This window comes from Chionomys nivalis, chromosome 1 (assembly GCF_950005125.1).
Source record: "Chionomys nivalis chromosome 1, mChiNiv1.1, whole genome shotgun sequence".
Lineage (NCBI taxonomy): Eukaryota > Metazoa > Chordata > Mammalia > Rodentia > Cricetidae > Chionomys > Chionomys nivalis.
Window position 1 is genome coordinate 48,355,676 of NC_080086.1, and position 18,191 is coordinate 48,373,866.

An 18,191-nucleotide genomic window follows, 5' to 3' on the forward strand; every position below is an offset into this window, starting at 1 on the left:
AAAATCCCAATTATATTTTATTATTCTTTCAGAAGATTATGATTCTTAGACTCAACTTTCAAGGTAGTTATCTAAGATATTGTTTATCTCTCACCAGTATAAATTCTTTGTTTTTTGTGTTAGCAGAGGTGCTAAAAAAAAAAACAATTTCTTATTGAGATGGTTCAGTTGGTAAATTGTTTGCTTGGCAAGTATGAAGATCAAGGTTTGAACCCCAGAACAAATGAAACTTTCTGGTTATGGTTATATTTTTATTCCCAAGTACTGGGGGTGCAGGGCAAGACTTGAGGTTTCCTAGAAAACCAGACCAATCTACTTCTCAAGGTTCAGGTTGCAGTCAGAGAAATCAAAGTATGGACTTGAGAGATAAATCAGTGGATATAGTACTTCCTGTGTATCCATGAGGTTTTCATTTGAATCCCCAGAACCTTTGTAAAAGCCAAGAGCAGTAGAGTAAATCCATTTAGTCACAGCAATCTAGAGCAAGATGGGAGGCAGAGCCAGGAGACTCCCAAAAGCATATCAGCCAGTCAGCATGATCTATAAGGCTACAGTGAATAATGAAGATGATGATGATGTTGATAAATAGAACCCTTGTCTCAAAGTGGAAGGTGATTATTAACTTATGAACATTGTGCAATGGCAGACATACCCCTGCATTTATACACAGGAACACATATGCACATGTATCTTATGAAGATACGTCACAGACACACATATACACACAGACATTAACCATGATTTTGAGGTTGATTATGGCTTCCACATAAACATAATTTCATGTAAACGTGCAACCACTCACACACAGAGAAAATCACTAATCTATTTTGTTATGTAAATGATACATGCTAAGCACTATTCTTTGTACTCAAAATTCAATACTTTTTCAGAAAAATGGTTATAGTCTTCAGTCGATTATTTATTAGTATTTGCAATAGTAAATTAATAAATCACATATAGATTCTGCTATATTACATAACTTTAGGGAATTATGAAGCTACAGAGAATTGCAGTAATTATGACTACTGGAAATCTATTTTTTTCTGATTAACTTTTGTGTTCTTTACACAAGTTAGAGTCACTTGAGAAGAGTGACCTTCAGTTGAAGAATTGTTTCCATTATTTTGACCCATGAGCATGACCATGGGGGCCTTTCTTGATAGTTAGTTGACATGGGGTGGCCCATCCTACTGTGGGTAGTACCATTCTTAGTTAAGGATGTGTATCTGGGCCAAATAAGAAAAATAGCTGCACAAGTCACAAGAAGCAAGCCACTGAATGCATTCCTCCATGGTCTCTGCTTCATTTCTTGCCTCCAGGTTTCTGCTGTGAATTTCTTCCTTAATTCCCTTGATAAGGGACTGGCAGCCAAGTAAACCAGTTCCTTTCCCAAGCTGGTTTTGCTCAGTGTTTTATCGCAGCATCAGAAAATAAACTAAATCATTTTACCCAGATACAGTGTTGTCACATTTTGACAGTTCTCTCATTGATCACTGCCTTGTTTCCTATGATGAAACTCCATAGGCTCCTGTTTGTATAAGGAGCCAGTGATCAGGTACAGAAAGCTAGAACATGGTCATGGAAGCACCTAATATCTGTTGAATAGCTCATAAAGGCTGAAAGAATCAACACACTCAAATACGATCTTCCAGTAGGACACATATTATGATATTGAGCTTCTTAGGTGTGAGTTTCCAAGATTAAAGAGGACTCAGAAGCGTAAACATTAATTTGGAAGGTGAAATCCAGCATTGACTAATGTTCCTTCTTTCTTATTTTAGAAAGCAAATGCTTCCTGACACTATAACTATGCTAAATCACTTTCTTTTCTTGCCACTGGTTTGTTCATGCAAAATTTTTATATGAATTTCTTTTTTTCTTTAATTGTTTTTTTTCATTTTACAGACCAATCCCAGTTCCCTCTCCCTCCTCCCCTCCCATTCTCCTACTCCCTACCTCCCCCCTTCCCTCCCCCAAATACTCCTCAGAGGTGTTAAGGCCTCCCATGAGGAGTCAACAAAGTCTGAAATATCAAATTGAGGCAAAATCAAGCCATTCCCCACTCTGCCAAGGCTGGGCAAGGTATTCCACCATGGGGAATGGGTTTCAAAAAGCCAGCTCATACTCCCGGGATAGATCTTGGTCCCACTGCCAGAGGCCTCCGAAACAAATCAAGCCACATACCTGTCACCCACATTAAGAGGGCCTAGTTCAGCCCCATGCAGGATCCCCAGCTGTCAGTACAAAGTCCCTGTGGTCCCATTAGCTTGGGTCAGCTTTCTCTGTGGTTTTCTCCATCATGTTCTTGCCCCCCCCCTTGCTTATTCATTCTTTAGTTAAATAATTTTAAGGGTTTACTTCATGCAATGTTACAATATGTCATATAAAATGTGATTTTAATTACTCTCTGTAAATTGTGACTTGCATAGCTTTCCCTGTTTACCATATTTTTAAAATTGAGACAGATGACATTGTAACCTGGACCCAGCATAGAAATACATACATTTGTAAAATCCCAATTATATTTTATTATTCCTTTCAGAAGATCATGATTCTTAGACTCAACTTTGCTTATATTAGGAATAGCTCCATCAGTTGACCCTTCTTACAGATTGTGAAAATCATGAGACGAAATCCTTGTAACTCCCCTTTGTCATACAGATTTAAATCATTAGGAATGAAACAAACAAATAAAGATAACAGCCCGCCAGTGGTACAATATCGGTGCATTTATCTTGGGGACAACTAACGCTATCTAACTGGACTTCAACTCAGTGGAGGAAATTTATACCTAGTTCTGTAAGCCTCCATAACTACCTGTGTTGGGAGGGGCACAGATCCTGGAGGAGAACATTCTGCTGCCATTTTCCTAAACAAATATAATTTTAAACTATATTCTAAATACTTATACTGAAAGATAAGTAAACCTTATCATGCCTCATCAAAGAAGCTTATTTTACAGCATATGGAGACTATTACAGAGATGCACAGCTGCTCAAAATGCAGAGAATAAGTGTTCTTGGGGTACCTAACCTCAATTGATACATCTGCAGCTCAGCTCCTATAGCCAAGGCTCGGAAACATCACAGGAAAGAAAGCAGAAGGACTGAAATCCAGAGGACCAGGATACCTGCTGCTAGTATGCATGAGAAATGGCTGGTAAAAAGTATCCACCAGCTAAACAGTATGTTTATCTGAATAAGACCTGTATAATGGCACCACCAGATAGCAAGCCGATGTGAGTGGGGAAATCCCACAAGGCCTCACTCCTAGATAAAGAGCTATAGTTCATAGCTGTTGAGAGATGGAAAATCACTTGTCTTCCTCTCATATAGGTTGTCCAGTGAATTCCTACTAATATTGTCCTATCTCAGTTGTCATTCCTGGACACAGGTACATATGAGCAATGCTAAATTTACTCAATAGGTTATATATTCATATGTATATATGGGCATACACACACACATAAAACGAGGAAGAAGGCAAGATCATAGATTTGCGATCGAGGGCATAGTAGGAGTTAGACTTTGGGAGATGAGGTGAAAGTCATGTTGATGCAGAGCTCATGTATTAAATTATAAAAATAAATCAATAAAAATTTAAAATATCAACTCTCCATCTCTCTGGAATTAGAGGGGTATTTCTTTTCAGATAGAAATAATAATCTTTAATGGCCCTCTCTATAACAATGAAGACTTTTGGTATAAATAGATCATTTAATTAAAGAAAAAGTAAATTCCCATTAATTTTTTATGCTAACTAATGAAGAGTTGGGACAGAAAAAAGTAAACTCAATTAGGTACTCACCAGGGTGCTCGCTCAGTGCCAGCCCATAGGAGCTCTTGCCACATGTAAACTATGCTCTTACTCCAGGGTGATGCTGAGTCAATCATTCAAGAGAAACTACCTCTTAGTAAGGTCAGGCTGAGGTTTCTGGATCTGACAGTCCTGTGTGGGGGTGGTCTATAGAGTTGGGAGCGCTACTGCAATATGCTATTTAGTTTCAGTTTCCATTATTTCGGGGTGGACAAAGTGAGGTTTTACCACAATATCTTATCTCTATTATTCAAATTGCATTAATGAACAGCAGCTATCAGGAGTTTTAAGACTCATTTCATAATGTGTTGAATTCAACAAATATATGTAGCAACTACTTGACAAAGTACAAGGAGAAGAAGTAGAAACTCTCTGTTCCTTGAGCACAGCACGTAATGAAAAATAGAGTCAAGTAGTTGAATCCTTTGAAAGATATAAAAATTAGCATGCCATGAAGCATGAATCACAAATAAGTCTGGCTAGACTGTGGTTAGGGTGAGACAGGTTTCTCCTTGCCTGGAGAGGGGAAGCTCTTTGCTAACACTTATTGATCCCCTAAAGTGTTCCAAGAATTTGTGTTTATTTTCTCACACAATGATCTCAGCAGGCTTCCAACATAGACAAAAATATCTGCATAGTTTGGACAACAAACCTGATATCAGAGTCTAAGAAGTCTGTGTGAGGAGCAAGGACTAATATTTATGGTAGATATTCCTAGTGAGGTAGAATATCCTACACTTTGCAAAGGAGCCATTGAGACATTTTAACCTCACCTATTAAAAAGCTTTTAAAAATGTTTGAAAGCATAATTAAGATAAATGTGCTGTGGTAGTGTGATATGTTCCCATTTTCATAATAATGTTGTTTTATATGCTCACTTTATTTCCAGATGAGTGAGTAGCTGTTACTAAGTGAAAGGACCAAGTTCTCCCTTCTTTACATGACTAAAAGCTTGTCCCATTAACGCAGAGAGCCACAGTTAGATTTCAGATGTAATATTTTAGAATTGTCTTTAAAGTATGAATTCCAATGATAATATGGTCTGTAACAACACCACTTTTTTCTGTTGCCCCATAAAAATCAAATTGATGTTTATCCAGGTTGGCTACAAAGTCTCAGTTCTTTCTGCCCCAGTCTACCACCTACTGATATTGTAGGCATGTATTATCACATTCAGTGTGCAGTTAGACTTTCAAAATGTGGTCATCACTTTTGTTTTGGAACTCTTTTCAACCTTATTTATGCAGTGGGATATTTATTTCTAAGAAAACAATAATAATCCCTGTATTTCTACAAAGAGAAAATGTTATAATAAGAGCGCTGGGCTACGTTCCTGACACCTGGCCGCCCGCACGGCTAGCTTTATACCCGAAATAATTACACAGAAACTGTATTCTTTTAAACACTGCTTGGCCCGTTAGTTTCAGCCTCTTATTGGCTAGCTCTTACATATTGATCTAACCCATTTTTAACATTCTGTGTAGCACCACGAGCTGGCTTACCAGGAAAGATCTTAACCTGCATCTGTCTGGAGTGGGAGAATCATGGCGACTCACTGACTCGGCTTCTTTTTCCCAGCATTCTGTTCTGTCTACTCCACCCACCTAAGGGTTGGCCTATCAAATGGGCCTAGGCAGTTTCTTTATTAATTAACCAATGAAAGCAACAGATTAGAAAGAAATCACTCCCACATCAAGAAAGGATAAATAGATTTGTTAAGCTAGAATTTTTGTGTCTATAGAATTATATATGTATATGAATATGTATAGGCGAAATAAAAGAAACCCTTAAAAGGTAACTATTTACTTCATTTTCTTTTTACATTAACTATGTTTAAAACTTCAGTGCTCTGCTGGATGGTGGTGGTGCATGCCTTTTATCCCAGCTCTCAGGGAGGTAGAGGAAGGCAGATCAATCTCTGTGAGTTTGAGGCCAGCCTGGTCTACAGAGTGAGTTCCAGGACAGCCAGAGCTACACAGAGAAACTCTGTCTTGAAAAACACTAAAAACAAAACAAACAAAACAAAAGTTGGTGTTATAAATGTAATTAATATATAATCCAATGGAGATGTGTGTGTGTGCTTGCACATGTTACTTTGATTAGATGGATGATAAGATGAGAAATTACAAAAACAAAATTACAAAGTATTTGTGATTTACTGATTGCTACCTAAAAGGGTATTTATTATTTGAAAGTGTCAGAACTAATTGTCAGATTGTTAATGGAGCATATCCTTTTATGACAATTAATTATTCTTATTTGCTTTCCTAGGCTGTTTGATATTTTCTTTCTTTTTTTTAAGGATTTTCTTATTTATTTTATATACAGTTTTCTGCTTCCATGTATGTCTATGGGCCAGAAGAAGGCACCAGAATGCATTATAGATGGTTTTGAGCCACTAGGTGGTTCCTGGGAACTCATGACCTCTTAAAGAGCAGCTAGTGCTCTTAACTTCTGAGACATCCCTTTTAGCCCCCTGGTTGATATATTCAAATAACTGACTGTTACCAGTATAATGAATATTGTTAAGGAATAGAATAGCTTGAACTAAAGGCAGCAGAGGAGCAAACTAGAGAGGGCCTAATATATGGAAGCGTTGGATTTGCTAAAGATTACAGTGTTTATTCAAAATAATCAAGAACTTGGGTTAATGCATGTCATCCTTCCTAAGCAGATACAAGAGGTGGATGTGAACAATAGAAAGAAAGAAAGGAGATTGCTGCATAGACTTTGAGCCTTGTTGAGCAGAATAACATACTAACATACAATTACAACAAACATCTATAGTTCTCTGAAAATATCTCCTTCACATCGAGGGTATATTTTTAACTGGTCCTTGAAAACAAATGTACCTAATGTAGTTTGAGAGGAGGAGATTAGGACATAGGTAAAGTTTTACACTTTGAATTACTCAGCATTGGAGAGCTTACTCTCTCATATGATCTTGTATGACTGAGAACACAGGCATATGTATGTGCATGAGTATACATACATATCTGTTGAAGCTCTGGATAAGGACAATAAATGCAAATGTTAACTAACATCAAGGCATTTGGGATTCATTTTAATAGTTTAGCAATTATTTAAAATTGAATATCTGTTTTATGGAGAAAATGAAACTCAATATTATGGGGAGAGGATGGATTGATTCAGAAGTGAGAGACCACAGAGAAGGAGAAAAGATGAAGCTTATATGTAATTATTATGTAGTATGAAAAGATAAACAGGACAGGACTTGGTAGCCTTGGAAGAGCATATAAGTCTTGGTTCCATCACTTATTGTGATACGGTTGTCCAGTTCCAGAATATCTTTGAGCTACACTGCTACAGAAAAGGTGAAATAATGCACTTTTACTAGAGCTTTTATGGAACACAAAGAAGATGATTTCAGAAAATATCTGTCATAATGACTCACAAATCCATCTGTCTATTAATTCCATATAATATGCTCACTTTATCAGGGTTGAAGAAATATGTACTCAGGACACTGGAGATGCTAAAAGTGACAAAGCATGCTACAAGTACACACACACACACATGCACGTACACACACACTCACATACACACACATGCATAATGCCTGCAACATGAATTTATATAAAAAGAATTTTACAAAGCATTGATAGGGTTAGTAAGATATTTGGAGTGAAATGGAGAGGCTGTGTTTTATAGAACAGTGAACATGAACTGTGGTGATATTGTGAGTGAACAGGAAAAAGAGAAAGGTAGGTACCAGAGTCTGTGCAGGAATTGTAACAAAAAGTATTAAGTAAGAAGAGAACCTCAATTGCAGGAATCACTGTAGACAAGAAAGATGCAGTGTCAAATGAATGAGGGCATCCAGTCTTCCCCTTTGTATCTAGAGGATATGCAGAGAATGCAAGTTGAGTTAAAAATTTAGTAGACATATCACCTGTACAGACATGAAAATAGAAATTTGTTGCTTAAAGAAGTTTCAGGAAGAATAGAAGGGCAGTGTTCACTTACTAGACACTTATGTATCAGGAAGTGTTTTAAATAATTTGTATAAGATATAATATTTATTCATTGTAGAATATAATTGCTGCTATTATACTCAACTTACTGAAGATATTCTGTGTATCCACAAGTTTCTAGTCAAAATATGTGTGAACATTAGAAATGAGTTGTATGTAGGTTTGTCTCAAATTGGAGTACAAAGACATGAGTTCAAAATCACTTAAAACATAAATAACATAAAGAGATGGTCATTTATTTGACATTAGAGAGTGTTTAAGAAGTTAGGGTTGAGAGTTGCTGGAAAGGTTGGCAGTCTTTTTTGTGTTCTTTAAACTATTAAGGTTTTCTTATTAAAATATGTCATTGACAATTTGATATATGTAAATGATACTTTATGGTCATACTCACCCCCGTCTTCTTCTATCCATCTCCTACCACAAATCATCCAGTCCTACTGGCTTAATTACAGTTCCACGTCATTTTAATCCCCTAGCCTTACCTAAACATGATATTCCAGTTAAACGCACTAAGTCTCAAAACATAAGCACATATTTCTTCATTTTTAACATTCATGACTTGTGTGTGTGCAAAGCTGTGACAGAGGGGTGGACATGACTGTGTGTACCTAATCTCAGCTACTTAAAATTGCAAGAGTCAAGGATCTCACGAATCCTATGTGTTCCAAGTCAGATTGAGCAAGAAAGCTCAGCCCTGATTAAAATAAATAGATAGACATCTGTAGTAGAGACAAGACATAGAAAGAAGTATGGTTTTGAAACTGTGGACTTAAAAGAAATTATGGAGTCTTAATCATCACAATGGGCCCTCCATTGACCTTGTAGTTGAATAACAGTTTATATCCTGCAAAATGCTTCCATATCTTTGTTGCTGAGAATCTTCTCTCAAAACTTGTTGAGATGTTCAGAGAATAGGGGTTTTTCACTGCATAGATGTCAGACATTGTGATAAGCTGATATGCCTCTAGTTATAAAGACTGGACCCTTACAAGCTCAGATCTCAGACTCCCATACTCTTATTTTCTTATTTTTTTTAAATGAGTCACACTATGAGAATATTAAGCACTCTACAGTGTTGGCATCTGGAACTTAACTTTGGTCTGTTGAATTTTCATGAAGATCCCAAGGGAAGTAATATGAGAAACACAAATTCTGCTTTCTTAAAAGACCCGTAGGTTACCAGTACAATGTCAAGAGATAAGTAGTAAAGAAAATTAAACTTAATTTTAAAACGTACATGGTCAGAAATTTGGTTGAGTTCACAGAGGGAACATATGAAAGTAGAGAAAGTACAAAATGGATAGAATGAGAATAACTTTATTGATTTCAAGAAAGAGATCTGGCTGAAGCTAATCCTGAAGATGATAAAGTTGTAATATACCAATCCCAGCATGTGTGTAATATGGACAAGTGTTTTGTACCTGGAGAAACCCATGCAGTTTGTCACTGTGAATTTTTGTGACTAGGAACTTGAATTACTAGAGAAATGTGACACTGGGATTTCTGTTCATTTGGCCTGAAGTGGTTCATACATTTCTAGCTCCAACTAATGTAAAAATGGGAGTAATAATTGAATAACATGAAAGAAGGGCCAGGTAAATAGAGAAAGGCAAGAAAAGTCTCTGTGTAATACAAAGAAAAACAGACATCAGCCAGGAGAAGAATGTTGGGGAGATGGAAAGAGGATGGCAAGAAATCTTAAAGCAATGGTAATTAAATCCAGGTAAGCAAAACCAAGTAAATGTGGCAAAACGAATCAAATCTGTTGATCTCCTTCTTAAAATTAAATAAAAAGTGATGAAATATGGTAAAATGAAAACCAGTAAAATGCACAGACCAAGGTTTAAAAAAAGAATTCAAAACACCACAAAACAACGTATCTTCTTTCTGAGTTCTGCTCTGTTGTTCATTCCTGGCTGACCAGAACTGAAATAATCACACAAAAATTATATTAATTGCAATACTATTTGGCTAATAGCTTAAGCATATTTTTGGCTAACTCTTATATCCTAAAATAACCCATCTCTATTAATTTGTGTATCGCCACGTGGCTGTAGCTTACCAGGTAAAGTTCTTTGTGTTCTTTCAAAAGTAAATTTTTGAGGAGCACAATTGATGTAAGTATATCTTAAAAGAGGATTCGTCAGATTGACTTACACAGTTAAGTTGAGTAGTCCAGCAATGGCTGTTTGTACACTGGATAGACTGAGAATTGCTCTGAACATGAGTGTGGATGTCTTATAACTGTTGTATCATCCTGGTGCTGACGGACCAAAAAATTCCTAGAGAAGCTGCTGATTCACAGTCCTCATTGGAAAGGCAGACACTGGATTCCAGTGTCAAGAGTCAACCATGGCAGCAACAGGGTGACCCCACCAGCTGAGGGTGAAGGTGGGCAGCCAAAAGCCATGTTGCATTTCTCCAGACCTCTTCTGGGTTGTCAGAAGGTGCGCACATCCATAGACCTACCCCACGTTTTGTTCCTTAGTTGTTTCCAGACACATGTGAGTTTACAATCAAGGTCAACCATCTGGAGGTTTTCCTTTCTCTGGAGTCACCTGGGGTCTCAGCAAAATAAAGAAAATTTTCTGTACCATGCCTAATGTTAAGTTTCAAAGCTTCAACAAATGACTAATTGAGATAGTTATTAACATATCAAAGATGAGCTGCAGCTGGCTACCAGGTTCTGCCAGCACCCCCTCAGTCTAGTCCCTACCTGTCACAGTCTTATGGGTTGGTATACCTTCCCTCTCTTCTAAAGTTCTCCAGCCCAGAGACCAGGCTGTGCTGCCCTTTCCCTACTGCTCTTCCCTGTATAACCTCCGCCATTTTTGATAAATTCCCTTTTGGCCTTTTGGCTTCCTGGCCCTTACCTGCCACTCCATGTTTTTCTTTCTTTCTTGTCTCTTTCCCTCACCCCCTCCTCATACATCTGGACACATATGGCCAGTCATGTTCTGTCCAGACCCTTCCAGATGCCTATGGTATGTTCTCCCTCATTAGCTACAATAACCAGTCTCCTCCACCATAACTAGAAGAAGCCATGCCCTTTCTTTTTCTCATTCATGCACGTTTTCATGCATTCATGCTTTTGGTTAATCTGAGAAAATATGTACAAACCATGTTTTTCATGAAGAAAATATATCTATAATAAGCAAGACTTCTCAGAACTCAGTAGTAGAGAACCAATACAATTAGAAAGCAGACGAAAGACATAAACTAATACTTCACTAGAGATATATAGATGAAATATAAGCATATATGGAGAATCTCTTTATCATTAGCCTTTAGGGTGATACAAATTAAAACCACTATGGTTCTCTACACACCTGTCAGTACTTGCCATCCTACATCACCCAGCTGTGTCCTGCTTTAAGTCTCCACACATAAGCATCCTTGGTGTTCAGTGAATTCTTGACACATTAAAATTAGTTATTTTTATTGTTTGTGTATATGGATGTTTTCCCTGTGAATATTTATGTGTGTCAGGTACATGCAGTGCCAGCAGAGATCAGATCCCCTTGAACTGGAGCTAAAGATGATTTTATCTTCTGTGCCATTGCCAGGAACTGAACTCCAGTCTTTAGTAAGAGCATCAAGTCCTCTTGATGCTGAACTAGCTCCCATACCCTTCACACTATTTATATCACAGGCACCTTCATTAATTCTTTAACAATTGAGATATTTAATTTGGATCAAATCTTATACATGTTCATAGGAAACCACAGTTATATTTTGTATGTTTTAAGTTCAAGTAGTGAGATTATTAGGCATCTTAACTTCCTTGTTTTAAGTGATTGTCAGATACCTGCACTTTGCAATAAAAAATTCTGGTAGTAAAGGTAATTGGGGAGTTTACAATACACGGAGGAGATGCTGCTTTGTGGGGAAATTGCCACTAAAATTGCAGATCGTGGCTGTCACTGATGCTCGCTAAACACATTGGATACAAGATAATTGCTTTTCTTTGGCAGAAATGATGCTAATGCCCATGAACTATCCAGATCCAGAGTCAAAGCCAATGTCCCCTTACTCTTCCATATAATAGAGTGTATTTGATAAAAATGCTAGGCCAATATTTGATAAACAACATTTGAGTGTAAGTTAAAGATATTTTTACCTGTAGAAGAGAAATTACTTTTCATACAATTACCGTTCTTTTTTCTTTCTTTCCTACTTGTTTTCCTCCTTTATTCATTCTTGTGTGCTTGCTTGCTGGCTAAAATAAATGACTAAAACGATACCAAGTCATGTTGGTATGTAGGCTCAATGGGTAAAACCAATTGCCTTGCAACCCTGAAAATCTTCAGTAGATCTACATTGGGTCTGAGTCCGATCCCAAGTGGAAGTAGAAAACCAAGTAGAAAAGTAGCCCTCTGACTCCACTCATCTACCTAGACATGGGTACAGCTCCATATACATACTACTGATGCATAAAACTGGAATGTTAGAAATCTCAAAGGTGTAAATTTATGTAGTAGAAGAAAATAAGAATTGCTAGGTAAAAGAGCAATAATAATACCTACTTAGCTCCATAAAGAAGCATCTTTGAAATTTTCTTTTCTATGAGTAGATTTAATTCTTATTTAGCATTTAAATATTTGAATGGTTCAGCATTCTAGTTGCTACAGGGCTTTTAGCATTTTAGGATTCTTTTATCTTTGCTGCATCTTTAAGAAGTTATAATGACATACATTTAGATAGACTAGCTTCTAATTCAAAAGAATTCTTAAATTCCTTTTTTTTTTTCTGGTTACACCTGTTCACTATGGTGGCATCTTCTGCTCTAACTAAGATCAATACTACTTATCAATAACAACAGAATCTTTAATAGAAGAATTCATTTGCCTGCTCTGTTGATTTACGGTGCTTGGAATACTTCTAAATGTCTATAGCTTAAGGTTTTATCAATTTGAACATAAGTCCTTGTCTTTTTATGTGTTTCAAAGGAAAGTTGAAGTTTTCTAAACTTTATTCTATAAGATATGTTCTGATATACATTGCACTTTAACCACTTAGACATTTTATAAAATGCTTAAGAGCTGTGGGGTGGTATGTGAATGTGTGTGTGATCATACATGACTATATATCTATGTATGTGTATGAGTGTATATGGCTGTATGAATGTGTAGTGCAATCCTTCATATATACATGGTAAACTGTATAATTCTCATAGATTTTTATTTGAAGTTAGAGAAACTTCCTTCCATTTCCTACAAAGACTTAATTAAGCGTTGTATTTTCTAGTGAATCAATGAGTTTATTGTGGTATTTACTTGGAACACAGATAAAGGGTAACAATTTGTATAGACTTTAGCTATTTAAAAAAGGAAGTCAATAGTCGTTTTGCTCTGTGGTCAGTTAAGCTAGGAAGTCCAAATCTATATGTGTTATCTTGAATTGTTATTGGAAGAAATTATGCTTTTACAAAAAAATTCTGCTTGTCAGACTTGTCTACAAGAGCTAGTTCCAGGACAGGAACCAAAAAACTACGGAGAAACCCTGTCTCGAAAATCCCTCCCCCCCAAAAGAAATTGCTGCTAATAATAAAAATAGTATTTGCCATAGCTTGATTTTTTAAAATACATTATTGAATTTTTGAAAGTGATCCTTTAGGTGATTATAGAAATAACTAGTGTTTTTTAACTATAAATAATAGTATGCATATTCATTCAATTTATTGCTGTGTTCGAAGTTTTACTTACTTCATTATTTCCAGTGATATGTACATTCCATAGAACCCTTAATGACATTAATCAGACTGCTACCTAGAAACTGTCTGCTTCTGAATTGTTCTATAAATATGAATAATTACAGGTAGGGAATAAAGTTTGTACAGGCTTCTTATGATCAAGTGTTATAAGATAGGAGTTTGGGAGTGGGTGCTCAGACACTGGGGCTCTCTGTCATTAGCATGTAGTAAGGTACCAGGGTGGATATGGCCATCATAGTCACATGCCAGGATACCTCTTTGTTTACCTTGAATCTTATTATGTGGTTACTTTATTCTCCCATACCCCTTACTATTTTGGATGCCCCATACCATTGTAATCCTGTTACTACAACATTGGATTCATGAGTTTATATTTGTATTGTATTTATATAGCTGATTTTCTAGGGGGCTTGATAAAGACATCAAATCCTACCTCTTCCTGCATGCAAACATTCTCTTGGGGTTCCTAGGGAGAGATTTGAAGATCTATCTTCGAGGAAAGAGAACATGTTGGTTTTCTTTCTAAAATATTTGTCTTCCTTTCTTTTTTAATTAGATCTTGAAAATTTTAAAACCAGAATGAGAAGCACAGTATCTGTCCGTGAAGGTCAGGGGGTAGTCCTTCTCTGCGGACCCCCACCGCACTCTGGTGGTGAGTACTATTTCCTATTCTGTTTATCGTATGCATGAGGTTCTAGTGCAAGACCTGCACTTCACACTCCAGAGTTGTTTCTGAGACTCACCCTGTGAAGCTAGATGACTAGCTTTAGATACTCTTGGCTGAACTCAAACAAAACCCAATAACTGTTGTCCAGGCTCTGTGATTCTACCTCAAATCATCTTGATTTATTTCAGCTTTTGAAACAAATGTGTAAGTACGGTGAGATTGGAGGTGAAGAAGGAAAGAATTCTCTTAAAATAACACGCATTAACCTTTAATATGGGCAGAGTATTAGTGACTAACATAAATAGAATGCCTTTGTCAGTGCTTTATAATGCAAGAAGATGGCCAAGGCCAGGTCAGATTTAAATGTAAAGGATGCGTGTAGATGGAAGTTTCTGTCCCACCCAGTCCTACAGCCGTTCATTAAAAGATAAATCACAGAGGTTTGTATTAATTATAAACTGTTTGCCCTATTGTCCAAGATTATTACTAAGTAACTCTTATGACTTAAGTTATCCAATAATTCTTATCTATGTTTAGCTATGTAGCTTGGTACCTTTTCTCAGAAAGGCATTCTCATCTAGCTTCCTCTGTGTCTAGCTTGCAACTGCATCTGTCTTTCTTCTTCCCAAGATTCTCCTAGTTTGGTTGCCTCACCTATACTTCTTACCTGGCTACTGGCCAATCAGCGTTTTATTAATTTATTATGAGTGACAAACCTTTACAGTATACAAGGGCATTATCCCACAGCAGATATGCTTTTCACTAATACAGATCTCAGTGCTGAGACATAATCCATACCCACTGTCCTGATGTACTGGTTCATGTATTGCTGGAGTATAGGCCTAAGCCAGCATTTATGCTCTGCCCAATGGCATAACACCAAGCTGATTTGTAACAGGAAACAAAGTATCAGTTAAACACATGAACATGTTCCTAAAATGAAATTTTCCAGATTCAGAAATTTAATTTTTTTAAAGAAATCTACCACTTCATTTTCTAAGGTTTAGTATTTAATGAATGTCCTAAGTACCAATCAGGCAGGTACAGATTTTCCTAGAAAAACATACTAGAGATTTTCCTAAAAGAAAAAAAAAAACAAACTCATGACAGTTGTTTCATCTCATGAGGATGACTGAGGGACATTAATTCTATAGATAGTGAGATCCAGGTCTCAGAGCACCTGCAGCTGTTATGCAGGGTTTAGAGTGTAAGCAATGGTGCCATTTCTAGAGTGCTCATGGCTCTTGCTGGGGCCACTGAGCTTTTCTTCTCTGAAATCCCCACCATCTTCTCCAGACATAGAATTGTTCTCTTTCTCTACTCCTTTGTATTATTTTTCCTTTCTTCATATTACTTTCATTTCCTCTTGGCTCTTTCTCTGTAATTAAAATACTTAAAAGCATCATTTTTGGTGAGTAAAGCAACAATCATACTTGATTCACCTTTCATATTTTCTCTTATGTGACCTAATGAAGTAAGCATGAAAAAGAAGTAATAATCATTAAAATATTACTTTTAATGACTTCCATTATTGTATTTTCCTTGGATATTAAGCTCTATGCTAGTAAAATGGTTTACAGGAATTATCTGCAAGTGAGAGTTTCTTTGTCATATAGACGACAAAGATGCCTCACAGTCTACGGTAGAGTATAGGATTTCCTTCCTGGACAAGAGAGTAAAATTTTTTGCCAGAAATGACTTATGTGACTTAAGGTAAGAAGCAGACTTATCAGATATCCTTCTACCCAGCTTATATTCGAGTTGCAGTATAAGAGTTTTCAAAGTATTCATAAGAGGACAGACAGCCCATCAAGGCATTCAGAGCTGTAAATAGTAAAACTGTGACCATGTTGCTCACTTCTGGCCATGGTGAAATGCTTAGATGCTATAAGCTATAATCTATAATCATTTTCCAAAGAAAATGACACAGTGTTCTATAAGACAAGCCCAAGCCAAAGGCTTCTGTTATTTCAAAATTGGAGGCGGTGCATTGATCTATGAGTGTAGCAATATGCCATTAGGAATTATTTTATCACTGTGTTTATTTACCAGAATAATAGTAGTAGGTTTTCCATTGAGCCAGTGACCTAACTAGATTCAGGTTCTTTGTATATATGGGTTCTATCTCATGGAATGGTCTTAAATTCAATTTTTAAAAAAAGTGTTTGGTTATTCCCATACCATTGGTGCTATTATTGTGTCAGTAGGCATAGATTTCAAGCAGATTGTTACTAGAGCTCACAGCTCAGTGTTCCTAAGTAAATGAGATTTTTGTTTAATTTTTTTCCTCTAGTGCTTGTATAGAACATTCTAGTAAATAGTAAAACTGTGACCATGTTGCTCACTTCTGGCCATGGTGAAATGCTTAGATGCTATAAGCTATAATCTATAATCATTTTCCAAAGAAAATGACACAGTGTTCTATAAGACAAGCTGACCAGTATAGGTGAAATGTCCAGTTCAGTACAAGCTATATTTCTCCATGTTCATTACCATAAGTAAGTAGTTTCTTCAGCAATAGGGTCTTTTTTTTTTTTTTTTTTTTTTTACTTATTTATTTATTTTTATTCTTTTTAATTAAAATTTCCACCTGCTCCCCATTTCCCATTTCCCTCCCCTCCTCCCAAATATTGCCCTCCCCCCACTTCCCTCCCCCTATCCCCACTCCTCTTCTCCTCCCCCCACTCCCTTCCCCCTCCCTCTCGTTACTGAAGAGCAGTCCAAATTCCCTGCCCTGCGGGAAGACCAAGGTCCTTCTATCTACGTCCAGAAAGGTGAGCGTCCAAACAGGCTAAGCTCCCACAAAGCCAGTTCATGTATTAGGATCGAAACCTAGTGCCATTGTCCTTGGCTTCTCATCAGTCTTCATTGACCGCCATGCTCAGAGAGTCCGGAATCAACCCATGCTTATTCAGTCCCAGACCAGCTGGCCTTGGTGGGCTCCCAATAAATCAGTTCCACTGTCACAGTGGGTGGGTGCATCCCTCGTGGTCCTGATTTTTTGCTCATGTTCTCCCTCCTTCTGCTCCTCATTTGGACCTTAAGAGCTCAGACCGTTGCTCCAAATTGAGACTCTGTCTCTACCTCGATCCATCGCCAGATGAAGGTTCTAAGGAGATATGCAAGATATTCATCAGTATAGGATAGGGTCATTTCAGGTTCCCTCTCCTTAGTTGCCCAAGGTACCAGCTGGGGACATATTCCTGGACACCTGCGAACCCCTCAAGAGTCAAGTCTCTTGCCAACCCTAAGATGGCTCCCTTAGGATATATACTTCACTGCTCCCGTATCCATCCTTCCTATATCCCAACCATCCCAATCCCCCGAGCTCCTCCCATCCTCCCCTTCTCATATTTCTCATCCCATTTCCCCTTTGCCCCATGCCACCTATCAGCAAGTTGTAGAGGGTAATCAATAGCACTAGTAATAGCATGTAGTTTATGGAGATATATGGGACCTCTTTGGGCAACAACTCAAAGAAAATGTAACTCACTTCCGATACTAGTTTTATTTGGTAGCATATGATGTCTAGTTGAGATATTCTCTCTCATGTTATATGGCAACTCCACTTAAATTACATATGCACATACACACAAACACACACACACAATGATATAATAAAGCTGCTACAGTAGTTTCATATGGGTATCAAAATTCCCTTAGTGTTAGTTATTCCTCCCTACACTCTACCATCTACCCTCTACCCTGGCCTCCAATCTCCTAACTATTTTAATTCTCCTCTTCTGGTTTTCTTTTTTATCCTTTCAAGATTGGAAGCAACAGAGTTAATGGTTTTGTTATCATTTCCATGCCTATCATTTGAAGAATGACATAGAGACCAGCACTAAGTAATGTTTTATGGGAAGACACCCTTCTTGAGTTCACTCAAAGGCTTAATTCAGGCATGCTCCAGCACATTACATGTGAGACTTGCATTTTAGTTGCAAATTAATTAACCTGAGTCTTGACATAAAGCAAATTCTAACCCAGTGTGTCTGGA

General features: G+C 37.2%; 1 protein-coding gene across 4 annotated transcripts in view; it reads left to right on the forward strand.

Moving 5' to 3' along the window:
- Positions 1-18,191, forward strand: part of Cntn3 (contactin 3) — a 397,003-nt gene that overhangs the window by 203,687 nt on the left and 175,125 nt on the right. For all 4 annotated transcript variants that reach the window (XM_057765759.1, XM_057765776.1, XM_057765784.1 and 1 more), the window contains exon 5: positions 14,081-14,176. In XM_057765759.1, coding sequence (XP_057621742.1) covers positions 14,081-14,176 — 96 coding nt within the window. The remainder of the gene's footprint in view (positions 1-14,080; positions 14,177-18,191) is intronic.